The sequence below is a fragment of the Haliotis asinina genome, chromosome 12 (assembly GCF_037392515.1).
Source record: "Haliotis asinina isolate JCU_RB_2024 chromosome 12, JCU_Hal_asi_v2, whole genome shotgun sequence".
Classification (NCBI taxonomy): Eukaryota; Metazoa; Mollusca; class Gastropoda; order Lepetellida; family Haliotidae; genus Haliotis; species Haliotis asinina.
The window spans coordinates 19,582,015-19,598,834 of NC_090291.1; the positions used below are offsets into that span (position 1 = coordinate 19,582,015).

The 16,820-nt window shown below is 39.0% G+C and overlaps 2 protein-coding genes across 2 annotated transcripts; both read right to left on the reverse strand.

Annotated features, from left to right (window-relative positions):
* Positions 1–1,982: 1,982 nt before the first annotated feature.
* On the reverse strand, positions 1,983–4,385 carry LOC137257421 (AT-rich interactive domain-containing protein 1A-like). Its single transcript, XM_067794755.1, has one exon. The coding sequence runs from the start codon at positions 4,383–4,385 to the stop codon at positions 1,983–1,985; it is 2,403 nt and encodes an 800-aa protein (XP_067650856.1).
* Positions 4,386–7,280: 2,895 nt separating this feature from the next.
* Positions 7,281–16,466, reverse strand: LOC137257422 (chymotrypsinogen B-like). Its single transcript, XM_067794756.1, has 9 exons — positions 16,451–16,466; positions 15,325–15,439; positions 13,570–13,724; positions 10,818–10,964; positions 10,171–10,399; positions 9,493–9,698; positions 8,731–8,874; positions 8,005–8,153; positions 7,281–7,451 (listed from the first exon to the last, which is right to left on the reverse strand). The coding sequence occupies exons 1-9, from the start codon at positions 16,464–16,466 to the stop codon at positions 7,281–7,283; spliced, it is 1,332 nt and encodes a 443-aa protein (XP_067650857.1).
* Positions 16,467–16,820: the final 354 nt, after the last annotated feature.

Sequence of the window (16,820 nt, forward strand, 5' to 3'; positions counted from 1 at the left end):
TTATTATGTCAAGCGGTTTGAAGAAGTCGTCCAAAACGTATCTCGGTGTCTGAAGCAGGTACGTGAGATCATTTATCTCAAAGTGGACGACGATGAACTGGAAACGATGTTACAATAAAACTCACGTCAGAACTGACTCGATTAGGACAATCACAACTTAAGATTAGCTTTACAATATGCAATATGCCGTATGATGGATATGATACGACTATGTGCGTGATCTCATTTAAGATGGTCCATCCTTCAGCTCTTGTATGATATGAAGATGCCTCCTACCTGACACCTCCCCATGTCCCAGAGGAGATCAGGTATGTCTTCAATTGGGCTCCCGACAGGGATTTTGTCACTATGTCTTCGAAAATTCTGCCTCTGAGTAACCACAAACCAACAAGAACCACAATCATTTTCTTTCAGTTTTGCTTCTGTGTTATTAAAACGCCATATTAAAAAGTGGGTTTTACGACGATTGATATATTTCAATATGGCCTTGAGCATGAAGTCAAGATTCAATATCGTAAGTTGTCATTTGTAGCATAACTGTCATGGTGTCCGTAAACGAAGAAGATTATTGTGTGACCACGAGTTACATAAATAAACATATTTTATTAAATTAAACGCTTTCAAAGACTTTCTGGAATCCAAAACCTCTCAAGTTAATTATACTTAAATAGTATAGACAGGAAATATTTTTTCTTACATTTGAAAAATCGAAATAGGCTGAATTGTCACTGAATTTCAACATTTTAAATTGTTTTCTATGAAAAATTAATCAGTAAAAGTGGATTTGTGTGGTGTTTACTGTGATGAAATAATGACTGGGAAATATAAACATGGATTATCTTTCACACTTACTCTTGGATCAAATGACTTAAAGATGTTATTGTTACAATGTTCCAAACTCACTTATGAATTATTGTCCCGGAGTTCCTTTGTCAAATGTTACGTGCAGTTTTAGTCAGTAGTGATCACATGAAAACAAAATATGCTTAAAATGTTCCAATCCAGTAAAAGGACGGCATGGATCTCTTGCTAACAGTATCTAGATCGATGTCACACTATCAGTTAAACGAGCAACCCTAATCAATCATTAGGTGTCCGCCTCTGTTTGGCATAGGTAATTTCTAGCCAACAGGTGTTACAAGAGAGTGTGAGATCAAGTTTCGCTGTTAGCAGAACGTCAAATAGTCAGATCAAATCATTTGATACAAGATAATAGTACTTAAAGTGTCCGACTGTCAAGCAGAAGACCCGGGTTCGATCTCCACACGGGTACCCCAATTGCGCACATCGATGCTCATGTTGTTGATCACTGGATTGTCTGGTGCAGACTCGATTATTTACAGGCTGGAATATTGCTGAGTGCGGCGTAAAACTAAACTCACTCTAGCACTCACTCCACATGGGTATAATGTATGATGCCAATTCCATGTGTCCCGAGCCTCGATATTGCTAGAACATTGTTAGAACATTGCCACAAGCGGCATAAAGCCATCTTTACTCACTTACTGATACAAGCAGGCATGACGTTACTGATATATCGCAGAGTAGTGAATGCAATATATATTTATTAATCATAACACACATACATTGAAACATGTAACGAAGCTGCTACTGTAAAATCTTTTATGATATTATTTATTTCAAGATACAGTCCGTTGACTATCCGGTATAAAGACATTCTTTTCCGATTAATAGTTTCAGTATCTACTGTACCTTAGAGGCTCATATGATCTAATATATGTTGGTTTGGAGAAGTAGCTGCACATTATTCTCGCCATCAAACCTGTCATTATCATTCTTGGAATGTCAGTCTTATGCTTGGAAGCAGACAATTTTTAATCAATGAACACAATGTTTTGCTCAGACATACCAGACCCACCTTCAGACACACAGAGTAACTTGAATCTGATATAAATGCATTTGTGCACAGCAAACCTTCCTGGTTAAAATGTATATGTTCTTTTGTCTACTTTCAAATGGTATTAACCCTGGGTCCTGCCTCCGTCTGAAGTGCTCGGGAGACCAGAGTTCTTGCCTGTAGGTTGCCTTCCAGGTGTCAAGCGAGGATTTTCATTCTGGAATGCACCATTGTTGTCACCCTGACGTGGATTTCCTGGCACAGCTTGTCCAAACAGATTCTGAATTTGCTCAGGAGTCAGGGCTATACCTTCAATATCTTGGCCACTGCCCTGAGGATTTCTTGGATCGCCTGCCTGAGGATTTCTTGGATCACCTCCCTGAGGATTTCTTGGATCACCTCCCTGAGGATACCCTTGGTCACCACCCTGAGGATATCTTGGATCACTGCTCTGGGGATTTCTTAGATCACCTGCCTGAGGATTTCTTGGATCACCTCCCTGAGGATTTCTTGGATCACCTCCCTGAGGATACCCTTGGTCACCACCCTGAGGATATCTTGGATCACTGCCCTGGGGATTTCTTAGATCACCTCCCTGAGGATTTCTTGGATCACCTCCCCGAGGATACCCTTGGTCACCTCCCTGAGGATATCTTGAATCACTTCCCTGAGGATATCGTAGATCACTGCCCTGGGAATATCTTGGATCCCCTCCCTGAGGATACCCTTGGTTACTACCCTGGGGATATCTTGAATCACTTCCCTGAGGATATCGTAGATCACTGCCCTGGGGATATCTTGGATCACCTCCCTGAGGGTATCTTGGATCTCTGCCCTGGGGATATCTTGGATTACCTCCCTGAGAATACCTCTGGTCACCACCTTGGGGATATCGTGGATCACCACTCTGAGGATAGACTCGGTTATTTCCTGGCTGACTTGGTATCCTCGTAGGTTGCCCAGGTGTCGGACCATAGTATGGTAGTGTGCCTTCCTGCTGTCTAGGTATCAAGGGAATGCCTTGGTTCATATTCGGGCGCTGGCTGTTTTCTTCAGGGTACCTTTGATTGCCCCCTGTGTTTCCAGACTGGGCAGGCCTTGATACGTTTGGTCTTTCACGTGTGGGAGGCTGAGCTGACGGTTGCCCTGATGAAGGGCTATAATATGGTATTGTGATTTGATTTGATGGTCTCGCTGGAGAACCCTGCACATTTCCAGACTGACCAAGAAGTTGGGCAACTTGCTCTTGTGTTAATATGATACCGCCATTGTTTCCCGGTTGACCATTTCGCTGAGGATATCTCTGAGAAGCAACATCATTAGCTCCAGGCCTGGGTACTGGTGAATTGCCTCCTCCAGGTAAAGCACTCGGTCTATAAGGATCATAAACTTGTCTACCTTGTACCCCTTGAGGCGCGCCCTGTACATCAGGCCGTTTTGGAAGAACAGCTTGTTGTTGGCCGCCATTTGGATAAATCACACGAGCACCTCCAGGGTTCTGTTGACTGTTGTCAGGTGGCGAAGAAGGATTACCCTGGAATCCTTGTATCTCGCCACCACGTGCATACAGTGACCCAAGATCCATCGACGTAGGTCTCAAGGGTCTACCAGCAAACAGACTATTGTTCCCTATGCTCTTTAACAGGGCATTGATATCAATATCTGAAGGCTGTTGAGATGCTCCTGATCCGTGTCTACCGTTGTTGTTTCCGAAAAGAGCAGCAAAGTCAACACTACTGGTAGGTTGTGGATTCCTGTTGGGACCGGGGTCCGGGTTTCGTCCGAATTGGGGAGATTTCGGATTCCTGTCACTATTTCCATTTGGCCTGGTTTGGACAGTAGGATCCACCGTTTGTCCAGAACCACCGGTTCTGCTATGTTCTGCACTGCTTTGTCCTTTACCTTCACCATTGTTACTCAGTGGACTTTGAGACTTCCTGTGATCATTACTATTGGGTAGATACAGAACGTCCCTAAAATATGGTGCGCCTTGTCCATAAGTTACCGATGGAATATATCCTGAGGGTTTCCCCTGTGTGTATGACGGTGCTGTTGGTCGAACTGGATATCCATAACCACCAGAGTAAGGACTGAAGTACCCATTGTATGGAACACCATACCTGCCATACCAGAACGGTTGTCGTCTATACAGGAAATGTTGTGGATATCCGTAACTTGGTCGATAATTCGGATTAGGAATATCCTGGCCATCATACATCTGTCTCCTGGGGTAATATTCAGGGCTTACATGTCTTTTATACCCAGTAGACTGGGAAACGGATACTTGCCTCTTCATGGGATACATGTTATCATTGTAAAGAGAGCCAGTGGCAGGTTGTCTGTTGGAATTCTCAGGAGTGTTTCCATATGCATGCTTGTACCTTTGTCCCTTAAGACTCTGTTGTTGGTTAGTTGCACCACGTCTTGACTCTGAATTGGTGTCTTGGTAGGTGTATTTTGTTGGAGTTTGTGCTGCAGCACAAACAGCCACAACAAGAACTGCCAAACACCCTTGAGACAGAACCATAGCTGCTGACTTGATTTTGCTATGATAAAGAGAAACTCAACTTCTTTCAACTTTATATTCAGTCATGTTTGCTTCCAGTTGTGTGTGTCCAGAGGTGACCCATGGTGTCAACGGAGTCAATAGTCTATTTAACGACGTATATAGCTTTGCCTCTGATCCATTTCCACCTCATTAGAGTGTTTATAGAAGGAAGCCAAGATAAATGTCATATGTCCTGTTAAACAAAATGTATGATTAACCATGACTCTCCCTAGATAGTTAAATGTAAGTAACAAGCCATGAACCAGTTCGTATAGTCTGTGGGGGAAATCAGTATACTTCAAACATTCCCAAATTTTACTGAACACTGATTCTTCTACAAAAGTTTCGGGGTTTTATACTTTATTAGAATCTTTTCTGTTTTATATCTAAACATATTTCTTTATTATTCCAGTCTTTGTATCAGTTTAGCATGTTTTACAATGAACCACAAGTTGGTCCTAATGTACAATTCTCGGTTGGAGAAAGTTTTCCATCATGACGTCCTTCTTAACATATTTGCCTAACTTAAATTTACTTTTGAGTCTCGGTTCAATCTATCAGTGAGGATTGTGATTTACCAAATACTGTAAACATATCTTTTTCATAATTAAAATACCACCAATTCACTACATACGTACACACTTGTAGCATAATAGATACGGGTAAAAGCTGACCAAATTACCATTTAAAATACCAGATATTTCAAATGTCTTTGATCAATCTGACTTAGCAGCAAAGACTCTTAATGTTTGTTAATGCAATGATATGCAGGAAATGTTAAATATCCTTCAATCCTGGCTTATCATCCGCTCTAATGGGGCAAATTAACATTGAAACTATGAAGTGTTTGTGTACGTGACACTTGAAAGGGGAATGACTTTGCGTTTACTGATGGTATTAGTCAGTTTTGTGTAATGAGTGAGTGAGTATGGTTTTAGCAACATTTACGCAAAATCACCAGAAATGGGCTTTACATATTGTACCCGTGTGGGAAGCGTTTACTCAAGGTATTAGTCAGTTTTCTGTAAAGAGTGAGTGAGTTTGGTTTTAGCAACATTTAAGCAAAATCACCAGAAATGGGCTTTACATATTGTACCCGTGTGGGGATCCGAACGCGGGTCTAAGGCATGACGAGCGGGCACTTGAAGCAGTAAGCTGCCCCACTTCCCCTTGCACAAAGAGAGATATGAACTACGATAACGAACATTATGTACGTGTATTCATAAAAGAAAAATGTTACGATATCAGCTCTGGAATATCTCACTTGATGAGCACGTTTCTATAGGGGCATTAGTTTGCATTACATCTTTCAAGAATTAGAAAAACGTTTTCACTGAACTGCTGCCGATTTCTAACAAACACAATGGAACGTATACAAATCTTAATATTTTCGTAGAAGTGAGTTATGAAATTCATGTCTTGGGCATATGTATATACTAGACAAAATAAGTTAGGTATATTGGTAATTTTATTATTGATATTATATCAGTGCGTCAATGAGTGAATAGATCATTATTCAAAACTTCAAAATTTGCAAATATCCCTAACTATTTTTGTTTTGCATACAATTTATATAGGATCTACTCGAGCACATGCATTAATCACCTCAATAGGATTTGATCAAGATAAGGCCAGTGACGGCCACACTTGCCCCTCATGAAAATTGGTATTTTATAGAATTTGTGGTATGATTCTGGCTATATCAAAATAATGTGCTTGTTACTATCAAGTGGTGATGATATCGGGTGTTCATGAAATGATCATGATAACATGATGCATTCTTTGGTAGCCAGGCAACCCATCCTTCAAATGAAGTTCTATTGGGCTAGAAGAAAACCTACGATAGAGAGTTCGAAAGTAATTTTGTCCTTGGTTATGTTTCCAGGTTTGCGATCACATTACTCAGAGAGTTTCATCAAAATGGTAAACGTCTGAGAAGTTTATCACTTTGTGGTTGCCTTTCATGTTCAACGCCCGTGAAGATCCAGGTCAGAATTGGTCTCAGCAACCCATGTTTGTCGTAAGGTGCGATTTACGGGAACGGATGGGATGGTCAAGCTCCCTGACTTGCTTGACACATGTCATTGTATTTCAGTTGCGTAGATCGATGTTCATGCTGTTGATCACTGTCTGGTCCAGACTCGATTATTTACAGACCGCCGCCAAGAAGAATATGAATACTGCTGATTACTGAAACTACACTCACTCGTTCTCTATATGTCCGATGGACACCTGCTACTGATTGCGGCGTAAAACTAAACTCACTCTCTCTTATATTCAGCATCAGCGAAGATCCGGATTAGAATTGGTCTTCAGCAACTGGTTAACAGTATCAATGGCGCTGAACAATAAGAACACATCTGTCTGGCCTGTTTCAGTTTCAAACCAAACAGACCCGTGAAGGTCCCAGGGTAGAATAGGCCTTCAGCAACCCATGCATGCCATAAAAGGTTACTGTGCTTGTCGTAAGAGGTGACTAACGGGATCGGGTGGTCAGGCTCGCTGACTCCGTTGACACATGTCATTGGGTCCCAATTGCGCAGATTGATATTCATGCTGTTGACCACCGGATTATTTGGTCCAGACTCAACTATTTACAGACCGCCACCATATAGCTGGAACATTGATGTGGCTTTAAACAAAACAACAAATCTTATATTTAACTGACACGCCGAGATGTAGAAGAAATATCTACAAGTGTCAAATCTGTCGTTCAACCAAGTCACTGAAACTAAACGGGAATAAAAGCGAACATCAATGTGCGAAGTTATTTTATTAATGAGTAATAAGAAATACATCTGCATTTGCCAATTATGATGCAATAATATCAATGACATAGAAAGTGCATATTTACATGTGCTTATGTATGGGTTTTCAGTTAGTTCTAATTATCTGCTCGATCCAGTTCAAGGCATCTCTGACAAGAGCAACTCTCATGGGGTTTGAGGAATCATCACAACGTAGCTGTGTTACGCCTAATCCCTCCACTGTGCGAGGGGCGTTCACGTTGTCTCCTTGGCATACCACGGGTCCTCCAAAGTCTCCCTTTAAATGCAGATAAAGCGTTTTTCATCTCGAAATAAAGAAAAACATTGACTGATGCGGCTATGAGATGAAGATACATGACAAAATCTTAAATAGTCAACGCCAGCGAAAATCGAGTTTCCGCATATAACATTTTTTCCTAAAAATATATATACAGATGATACATTTCTAAAAAAAATGAATACACAGAACAAATTATCGTAGTTTTCCTTAATTTCTCATCATCTGTTTCCTCCTTGACTTCATCATAAGCATTTCATCAATTTTGTAAATCCAATATCCCGTATACTTCCCGTATACTTCCCGTATACTTCCCGTATACTTCCCGTATAAGTATTCTACATCAACCTGAAAGTGTTATTCAAATTTAAACTTATTAACATGTCTCCGTGAAACATGTAGTAAGGACCACGTACCAAGAATAAAAACTATGCATCATTTGGGCAACTAGATTTCATTCCACTACTGCAGACTATCTGCACAAAATACAAAATACTTACAGAAACAGTAGAACTGATCTTTCACATATATGACGATGGATTGATTATCTTACCACACATGCGAAGCTTCCTCTGTCATTGACAGCACAGCCGGTTTTGTCTGTATAGGTTGTCTCAACACCAGTCTTGTAATACTCAAATATTTCGCAAGCGTCTTTGCCAAACAGGGTCATGTCAACCTTCTGCAGTCGATCTCTCAGTTCTGCAATACACAGTTTAACAAAATAGATTTATTCATAACTATTGGATTTCCTATCAATCAACATATAAACCCAGTCTTTTAATATTGGATGAGATTTTCCGTTGTCTTTTGGCCCATGAGACTCAATTTCATTTGTTATTTGTGGTTTGTCATTTTATCATTATTTTGTTATATCCTGGAGCATTGTCATTTCAGAAAATACCTTCGTTTTCATTATTTTGACAATAGTACATAGTAATACATGTTTTTACATGTTTCTCATAATATCATTATTTTGTTAAATGCTCAAACAATGTTATTTATTAACATACCTTCATTTTCATTATATTAGTACATAGTAATACATGTTTTCATAAGTTTGTCATTTTATCATTTTTTTGACAATAGTACATATTTATACATGTTTTCACATGTTTGTCATTTTATCATTATTTGTTAAATGCTGAAACAATATTATTCAGGAACATACCTTCATTTTCATTATTTTGAGAATGGTACATAGTAATACATGTTTTCGCACGTTTGTCATTTATCAATATTTTATTGTATGCTGGAACATACTTATTCTTGAACATACCTTCATTTTCATTAGCTCCCCATCCCGTGGCCTTACATTGAGAAGATGCACATCTCTGTGTAGATGTGCTTGGTAGACAGGCAGGACGAACACATTCGTTGATGTCCACATCATTTTCTAGTTCGATCAGTGCAAATGCATTTTCTGAAATTCAAAGTCACTGCGTGTGTTAATACATTTGTCTTCACATATTGTGTTTCACTTTCAATTGTTTAACAGTGTTCACATAGAACCCACACCAATTATACCACTAAGTTGGTATATGTCCTATCTTTGAAGCTGTACATTACAATGAATGGCATCGGTGCGTGTGGGTTTCGGGTTATTATATTTAAAAACATTAGCAAGCTGTATACTGTTCGTTTTATTTGTTTGTTTCTTATTTAACGCCACAATATTCCAGCTATATCTGTATGTCTGTAAATAATGGGATCTTGACCAGACAACCCAGTGATCAACATCATGAGCATCTATGTGTCAACCAATCCTGACGACTCGATCCGTTACTCGCCTCTTACGACAAGCATGGATTGCTGAAGACAAATTCCATGATTTGTTTGCTTTATACATATTTCATTCCCAAATAGATAAAGGCACTGAACTCGAGTGCACTACTTATCGTCGCCTTCTCCCAATATACGGTTAAAGATAATAGCATCTAGACACTTACATGTACTCAAAAGAACTATCGATTGATGTTAAAGAACATCTTGTCATTGTCAATCGGTTAACGTATTCTATTTGCTGTCGCCATGATGTTACCTTGCCAGACTCTTTCTGTGTTGGCTAGGGATATGTTGAGGACGTTGAGGAAGTTGGTGTTGACGTCAAAGTTGAATTCGGGATGGAAGTAAACCTGCCTAACCCGGCGGAGTTGTTCGCCTCCATTCAGGGTCTGGTGGTCGTAATCTCCCAGAACTACAAACATCTGGTTCTGGAAGGTCTCTGTTGGTAGGTTCCTACCTGCGCTGAAAACAGAAAATAATCACGTCAGTATGATACAACCACACTGTCTGAACAAATCATCTATGCTGTGATGCCAGTTTATCCTTTGTCACACGGAAAGGTGTTGTTGTTGTTGGTGTTGTTGTTGTTGTTGGTGGTGGTGGTGGTGGTGGTGGTGGTGAATGCGTTAAGAAATAGATTCAAACCCACAATCGCCATCTGGCAGTGGAACCTCTAATTATCCGTAACTAGATATTCTGCACAATGGTACATTTTTAGCATGAAGTAGTTCGGATTATTACACACACACACACAGAGAGAGAGATAGATAGATAGATAGATAGATAGATAGATAGATAGATAGATAGATAGATAGATAGATAGATAGATAGATAGATAGATAGATAGATAGATAGATAGATATACTCCTATTCCATCTTGTCAATTTCAAAGGTAACTTCTTTCGATAAATAACAAATTGAAACAATTACTCACAACAACACTGAGAGGGGAGTAGTTAGAACCCATTTGGACTGAATTAACACACCGCCGGCAACATGAAGGGAATTGGAGATTGACTGAGGTCGGCTGATGTCCAGTACACGACGTAGCGACGCCTGCCACGGAGACTGGCAGGGCTCTTCATCTTCAGACTGAGTGAACCGGGCTTGGACCCCCAGAAGACCACACTGGGGGTGATTCACTCCTGATATTGGTTCCTCGGCTGGAAGAAGATGCATCTTTCGTCAGGTGTTCATGCTGCTGGAGGACTATATGTAATTTAGTTGATGACTGTTTTGATAATTTATTATAATGATTCTCATATGAAAATAAATGTGAATTTGGGACACCAGAAATGGGCTTCACACATTATACCCATGAGAGGAATTGAACCCGGCTCTTCGGCATGACGAACTTGTAAACATTTTAAGTTTAAGTTCTCCATGCGTCTAACTGACGGAATTAAATCTGATATGAAATTGTATGACACCTTATAACATACCCTAAAGGGATGTCACATTCTTACACCACATTCGTCCATCTGGTGAGAACCATCTTAGGTTGTTCTAAATGTACTCTCAAAGCAAAAAGATGGTGCAGACGAGTGTTTTCAAGCTTTTATATATTTTTAATTAATTTACCATCTTGTTCACAACATATGTTTGCCGTGGCCCAGCAGAGAAGGTAGTTCTGAGGGTTGACAGCTTTCCATCCAGCCGGGCAATCTGATGCGTATCTACCAGGGTGACAGCTGCGAACACTTGAGCCTTTGGCACCTCGGCTACACACTGAAACAATGGTAATAATGAAAATTTTCAAACATTTCCCTCATATATCATTAAAGAGAACATGATTCTCTCACTCGATACACCATTTTAGATACTATCAGTTGTGGTATATGCTGGCTCAAAATAATAGGGTATACACAGATCATCACAGAAGTGAAAGAAGTGAGTGAGACAGTATACGTATTGGACGCTTTTACAAATACTCTACGGCGAGGGACACCAGGATGGGCTTCTCATACTGCACCCATGGGTGGAATCGAACCCGGGTTTTCAGCGTGACGAGCGAACTCTTTAACTACTGGACTACCCCACCGCCCCCACTGTTTGTGCTTGAATTATAGAAGATACTACTGCATCTGTACTTATTTGCGGAGAATCGAACATGGGTTTTCAGCCCTACAAGCGGAGGCTTTAATCACTAGGTTACCCCGTATTAATTAGCAAAGTTGAATATTAAGTATTAAGATTTTTTTCTTTGAAAACTGAACACATTATACTATCTGTGTTTACCCTATTTGACCACTCCATTTTCAGCCTACATTTACCACAGATATTAACGTACTCCAGCATGTGTTTGTTTATTCTAAACTCAACGCCTACTGTGGTTATCCTCAAATGTCAGACTACCAGTCACACAGTACACGTCCAGAAGCGATACACGTTCCCTTTCAGGAAAATAATTACCTTGTCGTAAACCCGTTACATTTAGTGTTATCATACCATTTTCCTCGTTATCTCTAAAAACATTTTCTCGAATATCGACTGATTCCAGGAATTTTCGTACTGAATGAGTGGGTTTAGTTTTACGCCGCCTTTAGCAATATTGCAGCAATATCACTTCGGGGGATTCCATAAATGGGCTTCGCATATTGTATCCAAGTGGCGAATCGAACCCTGATCTTCGTCCTTTTACCATCAGGCTACCCCTTGTACTGAATTATAGATAATACTTAAACCTCTGTGCATCCTCTATTCAAAGCAATGACACTGACTGGTGATTGCGTGAATGTTACAATACATTAGTGAATAATATGCTGATGTAAGTTTTTTTAATAAACGAAACTTTCAATTCAAAACTTAACATCACAGACCATGTAATAACTACGCTCAACATCGGGGAATATTCTAGCAATGTTATGTTCTTTAATATACGGAACGTTTAGAACTTAATGCTACAACATATCAGTGAACATTGTACCAAAGTTTATGTCCTCAAACAGACGAAGCTTTTAGTACCTGTTATAGCAATGTATATTTCCTTAAATATATGCGGCTTTCATTACCAAAATCAAATTGACGAATACATTTATAAGTCTTGAGAAATTGTAATTTCCGCATAACCATTTTTGTCTTTGACGTTGTACATACTCGCATGAACATTCTTCATGATACCCTTGGCTGAACTGGTACTTTCTTCTATATTATCATTGTTTTGTTTTACGATGTATGCAAACAAATTTGTATTCCTGCATACATGTGCCCAACTGCATTGTGAATTATCCAAATTATTTTGTCGAAAGAAAATGTTAATCAGATCATTTTGGGCTTGACTGTTTCACTAGTTTTTGTGCATTCAGTAAACTGAACTGAACATAGAAAATGTTCTGGGTTTTATTACTTAGATCAAAAAAGTAAAAAGAACATGAAACCCAGAAAATTTCCTTTGTTCATTAAATAGCGTCTTCCAAAACGCCAATCAAACATCATTATTGAATTGTATCGGCTTATAGGGGATACTAGAAATAAAATGAGCTTGCGTTGGTTTTGCCAATTAAATTCTCATCTGTAATTTAACAAAAAAATTCAATGAGAAACGACCTCTAGCTTACAAACAGAAAAGAATTTCAAACCGACTTAAAAATTAACATGTTAAATATTTACATATGATATGTCGAGTTAATCCTTTGGTGTGTTTTGCTTTGTAAAATGAAAAAAAAAACACATCTGGGTTATTCCGGCTAATGATCGTTCATATATGTGTCCAGATGCCTTCATTGCAGAGCGAATGCGTTTTATAGACAAGGAACTTCTGAAACGTTTTGGGTCTCTTAACTGCGCAATGAAGGACCAGAATACTTTCCAGAAAAGTCTAAAATACAGCTTGGTGGAGGCTGATGTATTTAGATCTAAGTCATCTGGTTCACTGTGGTATCTGTATTCCTCTCATACTTGCAGTTGATTATCTACCCAGCATGTGTGAACACTCCCCAGTCCGTATGGGAAGGGTACAATAGAGAACCTCGGAAAAGCCAGTGTGTATATTTGCTCAGATTAAAACTTGCTTTGAGGTGATTTTTTTGTTTCAGGACACGCTTAGAAGCAAATCCCGGTTTATTAGATACGCGCTATTGTACGTTGTATGTTCTGCACGACTAATTTCGTTTTAACACTATTACAAACCAAAATTTACTAAACATATTAAAATGAAAAGGCATAAACACAACCTACGTGTATCCATCTTCATGACTTAATTTGAAGAATTTAAAATTAACAACAACTGTATCGTTGCGCCCGAGGTAGTTATTTCTCGTAAAATGTTGGAAACGTCAGTATTTAAGAAATATATGCACATCAAAATCTAGGATTCTATAATATTTGTACTTACAGCTGTTTCTCTGAAAAGCCCACGGGAGCTGCGCCAAGGCAGAGTTTCCCAGAAAGCCCACAAGAAGGACAAGAGTCTGTAGCCTGGTCGCCATTTTCATCCTCAAATCTACGGTTGATCTCGTTATATATCGGCTTGGTACACCATTGCCAGCCCTGCAAACACCTTCCGGGAATGTCGCCCAGGCCTAATTTGTGTGATGTTTCCCCACCCAAGCCAAACACTCACACCGGAGCGGGGATAACCTCCTCGTGCTCAGATTTGGTGGTTGGAAGGTTTAATTAAAGTGATGTTACTCTTAGAAACAAACTAAGAAGACACACCGTGTCAACACTTTTGGTATATTTGACGGGTATTACAGAATTGTTCTTGGAGATTAAGTTACCAGTCAAATAGAATTATGCCAAAAGCTGTGTATATTTAACACAAAAGAAGGCATTTACTGTTATTTTAAAGTATAACGAAGAATAAAGAATAATTTCTGTAAAGCTTTGACTGTTAACATTAGATTATGTTTTGACTGAGCTAAAGATAAAATGAAGAAAAGAGTATGATTTGGAACTGTTCTTAATGTATGACTTGTGGGGGTGTGGTTATGAATTTTATCGGTAAGCAGGTAACGTTTGAATTAACCATTGTTCATTAGGAAAGATCATGGGCACAAATGGTAAAAGTCAAAATAACGAAATTGCAAACCACACTGAGTTGTTTAGAGAGTAAAATTTTGGAATATACCCTATCAAACATGTTGAAAGCTTTACTGAGGATTTCATATAAATATTGCGTATATCTCTTTAAGACCTTATTCTATTGCACCTCAAAAGCTGGAAAATGTACCTGTTGGAATATTGCTCTCGAAGGCATTTCACTGTTACAACGCTGAGTAATGTTGGCCTTTTTAACTTTAATTTGCATACATAGACATTTGCATACCTGAGATAGTTTCACTAGTCTATTTTCTCTAAAGATGAAATGGGTAAACCAGTAGCTATTTCGCCATTATTTGATCAAATTCTTTTGTTTCGCTTTTGCCAATCTGGGCAACTCTGATTCATGTGCATAATAAATATTCTGTGAAATTGGAAATTAAGATTTCACTACGAAATGGTCTTTGACGTAAAAACATGCTAAATATTGACTGGTGGAAATATAACATAATAATACATCTATTACACGTCACATTTATGTACTGATGAATAAAAGACGCATCATATGTTCTCTTCAAGATGTTTGTTTGGAAAGAAATAGCAAATCGGATGCAAAACAAAGCTTGTGTCCTAAGTTCATTGGTTCGAAATTAAAAAAACATCGTGAGAAATGTGATGAAAGGGAGATAACTCCTATCACTAACGGTGGACGTTTTCCCTCATGACCTCGAGATACCTTGGTATAGAATAATTTCGTTTTGCATCGTCGATATATATTTGTGAAATGAATACTAAATTGACAATTAGACTTCCGAATGGTGCAGGGATTGTTAAATTGGGTCCTTAGCTTTCTAAATGTTAGCTTTTCACACAGTTCTCACACCAAAATGCGCCATTACTTCCCACATTTTAACAATCCTGGCTCCGTCAGCACCACGTTCGGGGACTTCAGTCGGGATTGTAACTAGAGTCTACTTTGAAAGACGTTAGTATTAGCCTTCCCCTTTACCATGGCATCAGGTACCTATAAACTGCTTTATGAAGTTATGCATATTCACACAAAAATCATATGCTCAGGACAACCGGTGTGCACTGTTAACCAACGTACGGAAGGAATATTGTCCAAGAAACTCTCAGAAGTCTGTCTTCCTGAGTGTGAGTCCGTTCACCATCCCCCTGTTCCCTGAGAAGGATGTGGAGAGATGTGATGAATATGTTCAAGGCTGAAAAATCGAACATTCATCAGTTACTCGATCCGCATCATCAGATATAAGGTGTAAACAGTAGTAAGCAGAATGGATCTGAGTGTTCAAGCATCTCTACATGACGAGACACAACCACGTTCATAACTGATTGTGAATATTTTTATTGCATCTCCCACTTCATTCTTAAGCTAGGGTATGCTTAGCTTGCTTGTTGTTAAACACTGCACTGAGAAACATTTCAGCTATATGACAGCAGGCTGTAAATTATCTGCCAGACAATCCAGTGATGAACAGTATGAGCATACGATGACAAGTGTCAACTATGTCAATGAGCCTGACTACCCGCTCCCGATTAGTCTCCCCTTTGAGAAGCATGGGTTACTGAAGATCAATTCTAACGCGGATCTTCACGTGTCCAGAGTATGCATACACCTTCGAAATCATAAAAGGATATGAACGCTTTTCCTGTTTACTTTCTGGATAAATATTCTTTGAATATCTGAATTGCTATAGGATAATTTTCGTTGGGTTTCTGAGTAGACATTACACAAAGGGCTATCACTGACAGCTCCAAACATTCGCAGCATGTCCTGCTCCGTGAACGATACAATAGATTCAGTGTTACGCCCTTCCTTAAAAACAAACACACTTTTAATTCAATCTGAGAGATTGTATTTACTTTTCAAACCTGATGAGTCGGACGCGCTTATTCGACTGCAGAAAATCGCACAAACGACTTCTTTCATTACGAAAGATTCACAGTATTTGCGTTGCCACATGCAGCCATGAGATTTTCAATCGGAACACTCCTCCTATAACTTGCAGATGAAGACTGTAAAATTCTCCGCCATGTCTGGTCCATACTGAACAGCAAAAGAAACGCATTTTTGAAAAAATGAAATCTCACAAAAGTAAGCGTTCATGTTTATGCCTTCTATTTAAAGCCTTGGCCAAAAACAGGGTTGCGTTTCTTTTACTGTTCAGTATATTCCAGCGGTATAACTGTAAGATGGAAAATGCAAGACTAACCTTCATATGCAACCATGTTGAAGATGAAACCTGGTCTCGTTTCCCCTTTTATCACCTGAGCCCGCACGTTAAAAAATGAAATATTTGCCGAACAAATTATGGCAGATTGATGTTTTAAACTGAAATAATTTAATTAAGTATGTTACTATTTTAGTATTAAAGGTGAACGCTTTTAAGTACATTCAAAAGGTGTTGCTAAATGAAGAGGCATGAGAGCATGTTTGTCTTGGCAGTGTTTGTTTACCACTAATTCCTTCACACCAAAAACATTTGAAAACATAATATATACCACCCTTTCAAAGGTTCCTCATTTTTTTCATTTTAGAAATCCATTACAACTTGATCGATTACAACCATAAAAACTGATAGA